Below are 16056 nucleotides of genomic sequence, written 5' to 3' on the forward strand. Positions count from 1 at the left end.
TATGCTCCATTATAGGTTATGATAATGGGTATAATTCCCTGTGCTATACAGTATGTCCTTGTTGCTTATCTATTATATATATAATAGTTTGTATCTGTTAATCCCACACCCCTAATCTGTCCCTCCCCTTCCCTCTTCCCTCTGATAGCCACTAGTTTGTTTTCTATGTCTGTGAGTCTGTTCTGCATATACATTCATTTGTATTATTTTTTAGATTCCACGTATAAATGATATCCAGTATTTGTCTTTCTCTGTTGGACTTATTTCACTAAGCATAATATTCTCTAGGTCTTTCCATTCTGCTGCAACCAGCAGTATTCCATTCTTTTTTATGGCTTAGTAATATTCCATTGTGTATATGTACCATACCTTTTTAAGCCAATTGTCTGTTGTGCCATCCCTTCTTTTAAACAGGTGTCTTTTAATTAAAAGAAGTATTTTTCTGTTTAGCTCTTTATTCTTTCTTTTTTTAAATAAATTTATTTATTTATTTTTGGCTGCATGGGGTTTTCATTGCTGCGCGCAGGCTTTCTCTAGTTGCAGCAAGCAGGGGCTACTCTGCATCGCGATGCATGGGCTTTTCACTGTGGTGGCTTCTCTTGTTGCGGAGCACGGGCTCTAGGCACATGGGCTTCAGTAGTTGTGGCTCACGGGCTCTAGAGCGCAGGCCCAGTAGTTGTGGCACATGGGCTTAGTTGCTCCGCAGCATGTGGGATCTTCCTGGACCAGGGATCGAACCCATGTCCCCTGCATTGGCAGGCAAATTCTTAACCGCTGTGCCACCAGGGAAGTCCCTCTTTATTCTTTCTTACTGTTGATTTCCTCAGATGGAGATAACTCCTTGGATTTGCCTACCCTAAATAAACTAGGCTATTTAACCAGAAATCCAGTGCACCTATCACTAGATTTAGATATTGCCTTTTTTAAAAACATGGTGATTTTATTCCACTATAAGTGGAATAGAATAATCTGAACCGAAAATTAAATGGGGGTGCTTCATCACGAAGCCAGACCCCAGGACTTGAACTAATTATGGACAAAACCCTGGAATTACTTGCATTCATTTCTTGAGCCCAGAATCAAACCCAGATAGGCATTTTTCTATTTTGCTGAACACATTTTTCTTTATTTTTTATTAACCAAACACTTAGTAAATCACTTTGAACCACATCCCAAATCCATATATTTTCTAAGACTACTGATTCAGTATTGAATTGACATTTCATCCAGTTAAAGTCCCCGACAGAACTTGGATGTTTTACTGGCAAAGCCACTGATCTACCATTTAGCTTTATTGCTTTCTACAGAATTGGGATGGGAAGAAGAGGCTCACCTCAGAAAATTAATGAAAATGCTTCACTGTGTTCTCAAACCTTCTCTAAATTCATCATTTTCTTTTTATGTGCCAAATTGCAGAGGGAAGATGATGCTCCTTCCAAGTGCATACAAAATAATTATTCAAACTTCTGCTGGGTATTTTTCAGAGATTCATTTTCTAAGGCTATCATACCTAATGGAAGTCTCTCAATTGAATGGTCGTCCAAACCACCTGGGCCTTTGTGCATTGCTGTTTCCTTCACCTAAATCGTGCCCTGCCACCTCAGCCCCTCTTCTGCCTGACACGCTCTTGCATATCCTTCAACATTCAATGCAGAAGTCACTTTCTCCAGGAAGCCTTCTCCAGTTCCCCCTGCACGGCTTTATGCCCTTTCCCCTGTGATCTCCCAGCTCTCCTCTCCTCCCTCCACTGTAAGCTTATGTTATATATCTGCCTCCCCCACTAGACTTTGAAGTTTAGGAGGGCTGGGAGCTGAACTTTGACATCTTTCCATCTCCATTGCCTACCATGGTAACTGAACATGTGTTCAGGGTTTGCCGAATGAATTTATGCATAAATGAGTGAATGCATGGGATCTAGGTCTACCACTGGGTTATGAAAAGTCTCCGAAAGATGCATTGCTAGGAAGAGCAATATTTAAGGAAATATCAATACCTTTCTCCTCAGTTGGTCTCCCTTACACACTTGCCGCTACCATGCCCCACCCCTCAGTCAGGGCAAGCAGAACAGGCACTCATGTGCAATAGAATTTGAGAACTGCAAGCAGCCTCTGCAATTTTTAGAGGAAATATCAGTCTCAAAATTTCCAGAAAGCATAAATTTGTGGAATGCCTTTGTTCTTAGCCTAATTAATAAAAATAGGATTTTGAGAGTTCCCAAACAAAGAAATCCACAGAGCCTTCTGTCTCTTATCTTGCCTGGATACTGGATGCTTAAGGAAAAGTCATGGCACAGTCATTGCAAGAACAACTGACCCAAAGACGCATGGGAAAAAACAACTTAGAGAGGAAATGACCCTCAACTTCTTATGGAAGTTGATTGGGGACTCTCTGAACTTTAAGAATATTAACCACCCTAACTTTACCTCAGGGCTATTTCCAAGTTCAGAGAAAAAGAGGCTTGGCTTCTTTAGGTTGTTTCTGGTCAGGACAACCCAGAGCCAGGGAGTAAGAGAAAAACATTAGAGGACTAATCCCTCAAATTCTATGAACACTGAATCTCCAGCATATCATTTGATTCTCATAACGATAATATGACAGGGCAGGAATTTCAACCCCATTTCAAAATGGCCAGAGAAAGGTGGACTGACTTGTCTGAGGCCACTGAGTAGCAGAGTAAGAGCTAGAACCTAGGTCTTCTGACTCCCAGCCTGATGTGCTAGCATCTATTCCACACTGGAACATCAACTCTCCCAGGAAAGGGCTTGTGTATACTTCTCTTGTCATCCCCTTTACCCCAAAGCCTAGCACAGGGTACAGCAAAATAAAAACATGATAGAGTCATCCCGTTCCTAGAAATCAGCTCTTGATTACCTTTTCTTCTTTTCCAGGTGGGTAGATGCAGTGGCAAACCTCACAGTAAATAGCTGGTTCTTTTTAGGCATCACCTGGGCAGCAAGCTCAGACAGTTCTGGGCAGTCCTCCTGGGGTGTGCACCTTGTTACCAACTGCGGCTTTTCAAAGCTACTCAATTATCAAGTCACTGATTTGATCTAGTTCCTCCTTTCCCGCGATGGATATACACAGCTCAAGAGCAGCAACGGCTAGATAAGCTCCATTCGGGTTACTTAGAAGTGGGAGAGCCCTTAGCTCAACTGGTTAGTTGGCGAAGGTTGACAGCCCTTTCATCCCTCCCTTCAGTACATCTGAAGGCCTGCAGACAGGACCTGCTAGGCATACAGACAGGGGCAAAACTCCCATTGTCCTCTCAGACAGAGACTGGAAGGATCCCTAAGAATCACCAAAATTGTGAACTTCCCCAGGAGCAGAAACCACGCCTCCATCCTGGCTCCTGGCACAAAGCAGGCACTCAATAAATGCTGCATAAATGAACCACTCCAAATTCATTTAAGAGCAGATATGACTGGCCCCATGTCACATACTGAATATCTGTGTATAAATAAATTAATTCTCAACTCTTTCTTTTTTTCCAAATAGCATTAATATTTTAGAAAGGGATCCATCTGCCTTTATGTCACAGAATGATTTAATGGTGGGAATTGTGGCTGGCTTTGGAGAGGTAACAAATTGACAGTTGTTTCCCCCAGGTAGGACTGGCCCTAATTGGAGGTTCCCTCGGAAAGAGTTGCTAGTGATCATATAGTGGGACTGTGCATTTTCCCATCTGTTCTCATCGCATCCTTCAGAGATAGGGATCCAGGAAGTGGTCATCTATTGCTACCTGTCATGTTGGCAGCCCTTTTGGTTTGACAATTGTTTCAACATGTTGTATGAGTGATTTCTCAGTGTTACTCTGTGGGTTGGGTTTGTGGTGTGTCTTGTTTTTCCCGATAATAAAAGGAGCAGGGAGGATATTTACCCTGGGGCTTAATTGGTACCAATAACTCACTGCCCTAGCTCATTCAATTCCTAAGTTGCTGCAAGAAGAGAAAAAGCAGAAAAAATTGTCCATACCTAACACACTGACGTTGAGGGTGCCTTGATTTTTGCCGAAAAAGTCAGGGGGGTTGTTAACATCGCAGACGTAGATGCCACTATCTGCTGGTTGCATACGTGCAATAGTGATGGATGCGTTACCTGGAGCATTGGACCCTACAATGCGATCTTTAAATTGCCCGATGGCTGTAGCTTGTCCACCTTCAGAATAGTAAATCTAGGACAGAAAATGACAGAAATGAGAACTGGACAGTGTCCGGGGCTAGGGTAAGCTACGTGGAAGTTCCCCCTATCCAATGTTACCTACTTTGACATTGAATGAAAAAAGGAAGCAGTATCCCCCCACCCCCACCCCCGGTAAGGAACAGGTCCCTGTGGCAAAAGTTTCTCAGCTCAGTGGGACACTTTAGCTTTCTCACAGCATTGCACAGCCACGACCTCATTTGTGCTCAAAGCAGCTCTGTGATGTCATCAGGGCAGGGAGATATGCATATCTTATAGACAGTAGGCACCTGGAGCTGACAGAATTCAACTCCTAAGCTTAGGCTAACAGATCAAGATGCTCACCTGATGAGTCTACTCATCAGGAAACTCATTATATAGGACACAAACATCTGATGGGAAAACCAAAAGCATCGTCTTTCCTACTTGATAAACATTTTTGATTTCGGTTTACTTTACCCAGTGGGATTATCTAGAATATCTGATTTCCCTAAAAGAATATTCACGCTCCTTACATGCATATTCCTTTGGGTAAGCAAAACTGAGTTCATCCTGTTTGTTAGAAGAATAACATTTCAGAGCAGAGAGGCTCCTGAGAAACCATCTGGCCCCATCGCTTCATAGTGGTGGTGCGAGAATGAAGCAAAGTAACTCAGCCAAGGGCCTAGGAAGTGCTTGGTCAATGGTAGCTGCTACCTTTCTCCCCACATAGCAGGAGGCAGAACTGGAATTATTACTGCTTTTAGACAAATAAGGACACTCAAACACAGAGATTAAACGACTCACCCAAATCCATAAAGATTTATTTATTATTATTATAATTTACTAGATTTAAGAAAGATCTTGATTATAGTCCCATCTCTGTTAAAGAATATGGATATTCAGATCATGATGGCAACTGTGGAAGCAGCATGGTGTGATGGAAAGAGACCTGGTCTAGGAGTAAGAAAACCTGGGGTTTATTTATTTATTTATTTATTTTAAACATCTTTATTGGAGTATAATTGCTTTACAATGGTGTGTTAGTTTCTGCTGTATAACAAAGTGAATCAGCTATATGTATACATACATCCCCATATCTCCTCCCTCTTGCGTCTCCCTCCCACCCTCCCTATCCCACCCCTCTAGGTGGTCACAAAGTATGGAGCTGATCTCCCTGTGCTATGCGGCTGTTTCCCACCAGCTATCTATTTTATGTTTGGTAGTGTATATATGTCCATGCCACTCTCTCACTTCGTCCCAGCTTACCCTTCCCCCTCCCCGTGTCCTCAAGTCCATTCTCTACATCTGCGTCTTTATTCCTGTCCTGCCCCTAGGTTCTTCACATCCATTTTTTTTTTTAGATTCCATATATATGTGTTAGCATACGGTATTTGTTTTCCTCTTTCTGACTTACTTCACTCTGTATGACAGACTCTAGGTCCATCCACCTCACTACAAATAACTCAATTTCGTTTCTTCTTATGGCTGAGTTACATTCCATTGTATATATGTGCCACATCTTCTTTATCCATTCTTCTGTTGATGGACACTTAGGTTGCTTCCATAAGACCTGGGTTTTAGCCATGCTGGACCTCTGACTGTGACATGGGGGCAGTAGCCTCTCCTCATGTCTACATGGCAACCTACTTTGCAATAAGAAACAAAGTTATTTAATCTCTCCAAACTCTAGTTTCCACATCTGAATGAGGAACCAGAGTAGTGTTCTCTAAAGTATGGTATGTACTCCCTAAGCATAGGCCGACAAGTTGATTTTAGGTGGCAAGAAATTGAAAACTTTAAAAATGTAATGTGTATTAGAGACATAGCTATCACATCCAATCTGTGACTTCATGGATATTATTGCTTACAGGGAAACTAAGGCAGACATTTTTAAGACTTTTAAAAACCAAGTCAGGGAGTGCCCTGGTGGTCCAGTGGTTAGGACTCAACACTTTCACTACCGGACCCGGGTTCAATCTCTGGTCAGGGAACTAAGATCCCACGAGCTGCGTGGTGCGGCCAAAAAAAAAACAAAACAAAACAACAACAGCAAAAAAAACCAAGTCAATAGAGAAAACAACATTAAATAATTACTAGTGTTGGTAATACACAAATATGACACAAATCATGAAGATGAGACATGAATGACTAAACTTTGGGAATCACTGGACTAGGTGGTCCCTGAGGTCCCTTCATAATACACAAAGCCTATTTACACTCTTTGCTAGTTTCATATAAATGTGTATAATTCCAGTGATTGTTTTTTATTATTCAATAAACTGGGATTGCCCTAGTCCAATGGCAATTAATATTTCATAAAATCTACTAGAAGAGACTTATGGTTCATTTAATTCACTCTCCTCACTTTACAGAAGAGACTGAAGCTCAAAGAGGTTAAAAAAAAGACACACAAAGTTAACAGTGGGGCCGGGTCAAGAACGTCGTTCTTCTAATTCCTTGTCCAGTGCCTTTTACATTAACAGGCTAACGAGAGGGAAGGCAATCAGTAAACCAAAAGATATTGTCTAGATAAATTCAAGTGTATTCTCCTTCAGGTAGAAAGCCAATATACTTTTAAACTAAAGCAGAAACGGAGATTCTGATGGAAAATTCAAAGAAAAGAGTATATTTAAGGAGAAAACCACTTGTCTCTCTCCTCCAGTTCTCTAACATCAACTAGCTTTCTTTTCTGCCCTAAATGAACCATTTATAATTCAATTCACACCTACTGAAATCACAAACTTTTGCCCCAGAGGGGTCTTGTTTGACTTACAAACTGGAAAGCCAGTGTAACCTAAGGTATTCAGGTAGGCCAGGAGGAAGTTCAACTTGTCAAAGGTCTATTACCTTCATGTGAGTTGACGTCCAAGATATCCAGCTTTCCATTTCACTAGCCAGCGCTAGCCTTATTTACTTTCTAATTAACAATTTGCGGTCCTGTGGACTCTTACCTGGAAAGCAGCCTGTGGTCTATCAAGGAAGCCCTTTACAACTGAGACATCTGGCCGCTTCCCTGCTCCTAGGAGGACTGAGGGTAGGTCGGCCTGTTTTATGTTGAAGCCTGATGACATCACAGGGAGATACATCAGTCCTGCCTACGGCCCCCAGTAAGTCCCAGAGGATCTAGTTGAAAGGACTTTATTACTGCAGAAAACGGGGCCACGAGAATGTGTTTTAGGTCAGCACTAGGACATGAAAAGAAGCCACATTGTAAAAGTCTCACGGTTGGCCAGGAATCAATGAGCAAATAAGTCAGGAGGCCCTGGACTTGTAACTTCCCGACAAAAAGGACCTTCACCAGCCCTTCTATCCTTGCTCCTCGCACTGTAGCCTGATATATCCTGCCGTCGCACAAATAATACTGGAGGTGTCTGGGAGAGAAATGGAGGTAAGGAGGTGTAACATGGAGACCTAAAAGGGAAAGGCCTTGGCCTCAGGGTGCTGTGTGAGAAGGAAAGTCCCCAGGGCAGGTCAGCGGCCAGACACACAGATGGAGGGACTTTCTGTTAGGGGAAGTCCACACTGTCACACTGTCCTTGTAAAGAGAAACAAAATGAAACGCTTTCCTGAAACCACTTATCTAATCACACAGGAAGGACTGAAACTTCGTTCGATTTTCCACAAAAGAATAACCCTTTTAGAAATCAAAGCTGAACAATGGCCAAATCCCGGCCCATGATCCTGTGAGTCTTGTATACTTTTCAAAGAAAGTATATTGTCAATTTAGAAATCAAAGCAATTGAGGCCCAGGAAAAGTCATGGTTGTTCAACAGGCCACATCCTTTGGGGGTGGTGATATGGGGGCTGACAAGTCAGCTTTAAGAAAACCCATCCAAGTGTTCCCTTAAGTGGTGCTTGTTCATTCTTTTGCCCACTTGCCCTTTGTGGCTGTGTTCATGACAGACTGCCCCACTTTCCCCCCAAGGTCCTCTCTGCCTGCCCCTTGGTGATATTAGAGGCTGACATGTGGAGACATAATAGCACATTAGTTATAAGAGCCCCTTAGAGATAACTTAGCTCATGGTTGCTAAGGCTGAAGAGCCTTCAGGAACCAGCTGGATATTGGACATATGGGAAATGGCTGGGAGGGGCTGGTGGATAGTGGTAAGATCATGGAGGATAGTGGGAACTGTGGTGAACTGGAGAGCCAAGACAAACAAGGCTTTCAAACTGTGGAAATGAACAAAATACTGGGCTGGCCAACCAACATGCATCCACTGGCCAAATCAGGCCCAGAGGCTGCCAGTTTGCAACCTCTGATTCATCCTCTTCTATTACAGAAAAGGACACTGAGGCCCCAGTAGAGGAAGTGATCTTCCCAAGGTCACACAATTTGTAGTCAGACCTAGAATCCAGACCTCCCAATTCCCGCTGAATACATTAACACGGCACTCATAGCCCTGCCTTAGACGAGGAAGATTCCCAGGCAGCCTTCCCCTCTTGGGGCCATCCCATCCGCTACTCCAACCCAACCCTTCTCCTGCCAGTTGCTGCTATTCATTGGCATGATGCTTCCCATGCCGAGTGGGTTCACCACATGAGGCCTTCGACGGCTGCCAGCTGCAATGACAGTCTTTCTCTCCCTACTGTGCCAAGTTCCTATTCACAGGAGGCCATGCAGCTGGGAGCCAGATTTGTCCAAAAAGATTTCTTTCCCCTCAGCTTTGTGACACTGCTCTCTAACTAGAAGCTGGAGTATAAACAAGAAGGGTTGAAAGAATTCAGTCTGCTTTCTGTTTGAGTCTGAGTTGGAGTTAATAAATGCCTTTAGCCTCCAGAGCTGCTTTGTGGGTACATTTTGGAAATGAGGAGGGCATGGAAGTCCACAGCAAACCACCCATTCTTTCCCTTCCAGCTTCTTGCTTTCCTGCACTGTTCATAAAGGCGCTAGCCATGGGAGGTGAGGAGTATAGAGTGGCAATGGTCTCAAGGCCAGAATTTTCTCTAGACTGCATAGGGGGGCTGGGATTGCACGTGGAAGGAATATAACACCAAAAGGAAGGCTTCCCTGCCTCCAAACCACTCCCTTCCCAACCTGCCATTTGCCTGAGACACCCACCAACCGAACTGCTTCTTTGAAGCATGGAGGGTTTCGGCTTAAATTATTTTCTTCGGGAGACAACAAAGTGAACGATCACCAGTCCTTAACACCTTAGCATTACACTAATTTATCAGATTTAACAAGGATAGACACCTGAGGGAATGGGACACAGAATAGATAAACTTTGATGGGAAGGGGTGGTGGGAAGAGAAGAACTTGGAGTGTTTCTCGGTGGGAGCCACACTGGCATTTGGGGCAGACAATTCTTTCCTGTGTGGGTCTCTCCTACATATTGCAAGACAATAAGCCTCTCTGGCCACCACCCACTAAATGCTGGTAGTGACTCCCATTTATAACACTTAAACCAATATTCCTCTCATTTTCAAATGCCCCTGAGGAGATGAAGCACCCGCACTCCACCAACATCTGAAAAGCATTTGATAGAATGCTATCTGCAGAGGCCAAGTTGGAAGAATCTGAGCGGCCATGGAATATAAAGATACTAGGTTCTAGAAAGAGGTTGTCCACATTATATGTGTGTTAGAAAGGTGAAGATGGCACAGGGTTTCTTCCACTGTGGCTATTCTGGAAGAGTAAGTGTTGTTTGAGAGACTCATGCTAAGTAGGGTCAATGCCTGTTCTGTTCATGGGCAGGTGAAGTCTCTGTACTTTTACCAGTGACTAGCTGGGTGGTAGAGGAGGCCATTCATGTGATCAGAGGGGAACCAAAACTTCTATGCTAGCCTGCCTGTTCTGGGGCCTAGAGGCTTCAGCTGTGACTCCCTGCTGAGGGACTGACTATCTGAATCTGTCCATGTCTTCTGAGAGGAGGGCTTCTCTAAGAGAAATACCATGCTAATGAATACCCTGGCTCCTGGTCAGAAGACTTATGGAATACTTCCATAGCCCCCATTCACAAAGGAACCCCATGGGGGGGATAGTCAGTAAGAGATGATATTCTCTCCGGGGTACTGAGAAATACTAGGTCTTGGAGTCAACTGCTCCTTTAACACAATGATCTTGGGGGAGGAAAAGAAGATGAACTTATGACAAGAGTTGACCACTGCCCTGCTCAAGGCAGCCACAGGTCCCAAAGCCTTTTGGAGGAAGCTGAAAGGAATTCCAGACATGGGCATGAGAAGGCAAACTCAAGACTGTCCCAGCTTTGCCAGGGGCTTGTGCTGATCTGAATTGTTACCAAACTCAGACCCTCCCATCCTACTCCTAAAAGCTGGTGCCACTGTCCTAGAGACCCCAAACAATGAAGGGGTCCAGTACAGGTGTTCTTGCCTGACAGGTCCAACTACATCTTTCCCAAGCTTCTCTTGCATGCACCATTTTTAGACACTGACTGACTGCCTTTTCCTTCATACCCTCACTATCGAGGCATGGGCTGTGCTGTGTTTGATCAGAAGTGGGTGAAAGCTTTCGACAAAATTCAACACCCATTCATGATAAAAACCCTGCAGAGAGTAGGCATAGAGGGAACTTTCCTCAACATAATAAAGGCCACATATGACAAACCCACAGCCAACATCGTCCTCAATGGTGAAAAACTGAAAGCATTTCCACTAAGATCAGGAACAAGACAAGGTTGCCCACTCTCACCACTCTTATTCAACATAGATTTGGAAGTTTTAGCCACAGCAATCAGAGAAGAAAAGGAAATAAAAGGAATCCAAATCGGAAAAGAAGAAGTAAAGCTGTCACTGTTTGCAGATGACATGATCCTATACATAGAGAATCCTAAAGATGCTACCAGAAAACTACTAGAGCTAATCAATGAATTTGGTAAAGTTCAGGATACAAAATTAATGCACAGAAATCTCTGGTATTCCTATACACTAATGATGAAAAATCTGAAAGTGAAATCAAGAAAACACTCCCATTTACCACTGCAACAAAAAGAATAAAATATCTAGGGATAAACCTACCTAAGGAGACAAAAGACCTGTATGCAAAAAATTATAAGACACTGATGAAAGAAATTAAAGATGATACAAATAGATGGAGAGATATACCATGTTCTTGGATTGGAAGAATCAACATGGTGAAAATGACTCTACTACCCAAAGCAATCTACAGATTCAGTGCAATCCCTATCAAACTGCCACTGGCATTTTTCACAGAACTAGAACAAAAAATTTCACAATTTGTATGGAAACACAAAAGACCCTGAATAGCCAAAGCAATCTTGAGAACGAAAAACGGAGCTGGAGGGATCAGGCTCCCTGACTTCAGACTATACTACAAAGCTACAGTCATCAAGACAGTATGGTACTGGCACAAAAACAGAAAGATAGATCAATGGAACAGGATAGAAAGCCCAGAGATAAACCCACGTACATATGGTCACCTTATCTTTGATAAAGGAGGCAGAAATGTACAGTGGAGAAAGGACAGCCTCTTCAATAAGTGGTGCTGGGAAAACTGGACAGGTACATGTAAAAGTATGAGATTAGATCACTCCCTAACACCGTACACAAAAATAAGCTCAAAATGGATTAAAGACCTAAATGTAAGGCCAGAAACTATCAAACTCTTAGAGGAAAACATAGGCAGAACACTCTATGGCATAAATCACAGCAAGATCCTTTTTGACCCACCTCCTAGAGAAATGGAAATAAAAACAAAAATAAACAAAAGGGACCTAATGAAACTTCAAAGCTTTTGCACAGCAAAGGAAACCATAAACAAGACCAAAAGACAACCCTCAGAATGGGAGAGAATATTTGCAAATGAAGCAACTGACAAAGGATTAATCTCCAAAATTTATAAGCAGCTCATGCAGCTCAATAACAAAAAAACAAACAACCCAATCCAAAAATGGGCAGAAGACCTAAATAGACATTTCTCCAAAGAAGATATACAGACTGCCAACAAACACATGAAAGAATGCTCAACATCATTAATCATTAGAGAAATGCAAATCAAAACTACAATAAGATATCATCTCACACCAGTCAGAATGGCCATCATCAAAAAAATCTAGAAACAATAAATGCTGGAGAGGGTGTAGAGAAAAGGGAACACTCTTGCACTACTGGTGGGAATGTGAATTGGTACAGCCACTATGGAGAACAGTGTGGAGGTTCCTTAAAAAACTATAAATAGAACTACCATATAACCCAGCAATCCCACTACTGGGCACCTACCCTGAGAAAACCATAATTCAAAAAGGATCATGTACCAAAATGTTCATTGCAGCTCTATTTACGATAGCCCGGAGATGGAAACAACCTAAGTGTCCATCATCGGATGAATGGATAAAGAAGATGTGGCACATAGATACAATGGAATATTACTCAGCCATAAAAAGAAATGAAATTGAGCTATTTGTAATGAGGTGGATGGACCTAGAGTCTGTCATACAGAGTGAAGTAAGTCAGAAAGAGAAAGTCAAATACCGTATGCTAACACATATATATGGAATTTAAGAAAAAAAATGTCTTGAAGAACCTAGGGGTAAGACAGGAATAAAGACACAGACCTACTAGAGAATGGACTTGAGGACGTGGGGAGGGGGAAGGGTAAGCTGGGATGAAGTGAGAGAGTGGCATGGACATATATACACTACCAAATGTAAAATAGATAGCTAGTGGGAAGCAGCCGCATAGCACAGGGAGATCAGCTCAGTGCTTTGTGACCACCTAGAGGGGTGGGATAGGGAGGGTGGGAGGGAGGGAGACGCAAGAGGGAAGAAATATGGGCACATATGTATGTGTATAACTGATTCACTTTGTTATAAAGCAGAAACTAGCACACCATTGTAAAGCAATTATACTCCAATTAAGATGTAAAAAAAAAAAAAAGTGGGTGGATCTGAGAACTGAATGCTACATGGTGTACTGCCCATGTAGAAGAATATTACTATTCTACCATGTTTTGAAGAGAGGCACAGAGTGATTCAGATACTTGTCTAAGGTAACCAGTACTGAGCAAAATTGTTGAACTTTGATTAGAGGGTGGCATTGATAGTCTCCCCTTGAACGATGTTTCCTGCTAAACAAATATTCAGGACCTTTGGTAAAGACAAAAGACCAAAAGACCAGTGATGGCTGAAGAGACACTGGCCCTCCTTCTTCTCCACGTCTGCCCTTGGGCCTCCTCTAGCCCGCTCAACTCGCCTCTCCCTCTGTCTTTCTATAATCAGAACCCTTGCTTTCCTTTAAGGCCCAACTCCACTATATCCAAACCACACTGATTTGTCTCTTCTCTGAACTCCTTGTTTTGGATCATACATCCTTCTGAAAACCTGATGAAAGCTACAGACTTTTTCCCTCAAGGGATATGTGTTGGCATACATGCTTGCACACTCACATGCGTGAGTGCATGCACATGCGTACACGTGTATATACATGCACACACACACACACATACTTTTGAGTATACCATTTTAGTCCCTGGACTAATTTAAAGAAGGCATTACCCTTAGGGCCAGATGAAAAAAATCTAGGAATAGGCAGCTTGCAAGTAGAATCATCCTCCTCCTTTGACTTTCACCCACCCTCCTCCAGCAACCTCTTCCCCAGACCCTAGCCTCCCCTCCTGTCTCTTATCCTCTAGCCTCCAGATGCCTTTTATTTCCCAAGGTTCATTACTACTTTGCCTTTATCCACCCACCTGGAGAGTCTCATCCCATCAGGACTCAGTCTGTCACAATGAGCTAGCTCACTTGACAGGCAGAGCCCAGATATTAAGTTTGACAGAGATTTGCAGATCAACTAGGACATATATTTGAACTGGGGTTTTCTGGAAATAATAGGGAGCGATCTGAGGGATGGGAGAAGCCCTTTCAGAACTACTGCTCATTTCACCTGTGAGAAAGACCCTTCCTGTCTACTCTAGAATGCATGATATACTTGATGTTGACCTACACAGAATTGAGATAACAGGCTGTAACTGAATATGAGGAGAGGACAAAAGCCAAGTCACTTAGATGATGATCTTCCCTAAACAGCTATCTTCAAACACCTTGCATCTGAGGTTCTGCTCCTGTTGCCACTGGCTTACCATTCCTTCTTCTCACACTTACCCCAACAGTTTATGTCAGAACTACCAAAGGAGAGGAGTTTAGGGGGAAGAAGTCCTTACAGAAACTGGCTGTGACTCCTTATGGAAGAATGTCCACTGGATGGAAAGCTTGTCCAGTGAGGCCACAGTGGTGGTGTAGGTGCAGATGAGAGTGACATTAGATCCAACAGTCACATTCACAAAATCGTCTGGGATAGTCACTTGCACTCCACGAACTGGACCTGAAAAGATAATCATCAAAAAACGATGGTACACACTCACATTCTGATGACATTTTTTTCATTACAAAGCACTTTCAATGACATCTTATTTGGGGAATCCAAGGTAAGGAGAATGTAGAATGAACCATATAGGAAAGTCGAGCAAGCAACTGGCATGGGGTAGGGGAGTTTCTAACAAATTACAATGTGAAGATGTTCAACTCCTACGTGATGGTGAGGTAATAACACTGAACTGGGAATTTCTTCTGTGTAAGGATGGCCTGACAAAGAGGTTCTTAAAGCGTTGTCCAAGGACCCAAAAAGTCCATGAGTATGGAGAACAACCAATTCAGTTTGCCCAGGGCTGATGAGGTTCTGTAGATATGGCACTTTCAGTTTTAAAACCAGGTGAGTCTCAGGCAAGCTATACTGGTTTTGCCAGGACTTTCACTGCTTAAACCAGGAAAGTCCCAGTAAAACTAGATGAGTTGGTCATCCTAGCCCTGAGACCATTTTGGGGAGGCTACAAGATCAAAATGATGTTCATAATAATACTAAGTTGTTATTTTTTTCACTCTCATCTTCTCATGAGTGTACAACGGAGTGTTCCAGCAGTTACATGACAAGTAATGATATTCCTCTAGTGGCTAATGGAATGCATGTTTGTGTATTTTTGTGTTTAAATTTCTTTTAGTTTTACTTTCTAATACAATAAATATAGATAGAAATAACCTACATAGCAAAAAGTCTTTTGGGCCCTCAACAATATTTAATTGAAAATTTTATTGGGATAATAGTAGATTCACACGCAATTCTAAGAAATAAGATGGAGATCCCATGTACACTTTACTCAGCACCCCCATGGTAACTTATTTTGTAAAACTACTGTATAATATCACAACCAGGACACTGACATTGATACAGTCCCCTGATTTTATTCATTTCAGGTTTCTCCAGTTTTACTTGTACTCCTGTGTGTGTATGCATTTAATTCTACACAATTTTATCACATGTGTAGGTTTGTGTATCCACAACCACAGTCAAGATACTGAACAGTCCACCACCACAAAGATCCCTCATATTTCCCTTCCATAATCACACTCACCTCCCTCCTGTACCCCATCCCTGATCCTAAGCATTGGCAACCACTAATCTGTCTTCCATTTCTAAAATTTTGTCATTTCATAAATGTTACGTAAATGGAAGCATGGTAACCTTTTTGCTGATTAGCTTTTTTTCACTCAGCATAATTACCTAGGAATTCATCCAAATTGTTCTGTGTATCAGTAGTTCATTGCCTTTTATTGCTTAGTAACATTCAATGTTATGTATGTACCATCATTTGTTTAACCATTTACCCATTTAGGGACATCTGGGTTGTTTCTAGTTTTTAGCAGTTGAATAAAACTCCAACAAACATTCATGTACAGATTTTTGTATGAGGATAAATTCCCATGTCTCTGGGATAAATTCCCAAGAGTGCAATTGCTGGGTTAGATGGTAGTTACATGTTTAGTTTTACTAAAAGTAAAAACAAAAAACAGCCACACTGTTTTCCAAAGTGTATGAGTGGTTCAGCCTCTCCACATCCTCATCAGCATTTGGTGCTGTCACTATTTTCTA

General features: G+C 42.4%; 1 protein-coding gene across 1 annotated transcript in view; it reads right to left on the reverse strand.

Annotated features, from left to right (window-relative positions):
* VSIG1 (V-set and immunoglobulin domain containing 1) overlaps positions 1-16056 on the reverse strand; it is a 34605-nt gene that overhangs the window by 7355 nt on the left and 11194 nt on the right. The window contains 2 exon segments of the mRNA XM_060137288.1: positions 3973-4171; positions 14294-14454. Coding sequence (XP_059993271.1) covers positions 3973-4171; positions 14294-14454 — 360 coding nt within the window.

The sequence above is a fragment of the Lagenorhynchus albirostris genome, chromosome X (assembly GCF_949774975.1).
Source record: "Lagenorhynchus albirostris chromosome X, mLagAlb1.1, whole genome shotgun sequence".
In the NCBI taxonomy this organism is placed as follows: domain Eukaryota; kingdom Metazoa; phylum Chordata; class Mammalia; order Artiodactyla; family Delphinidae; genus Lagenorhynchus; species Lagenorhynchus albirostris.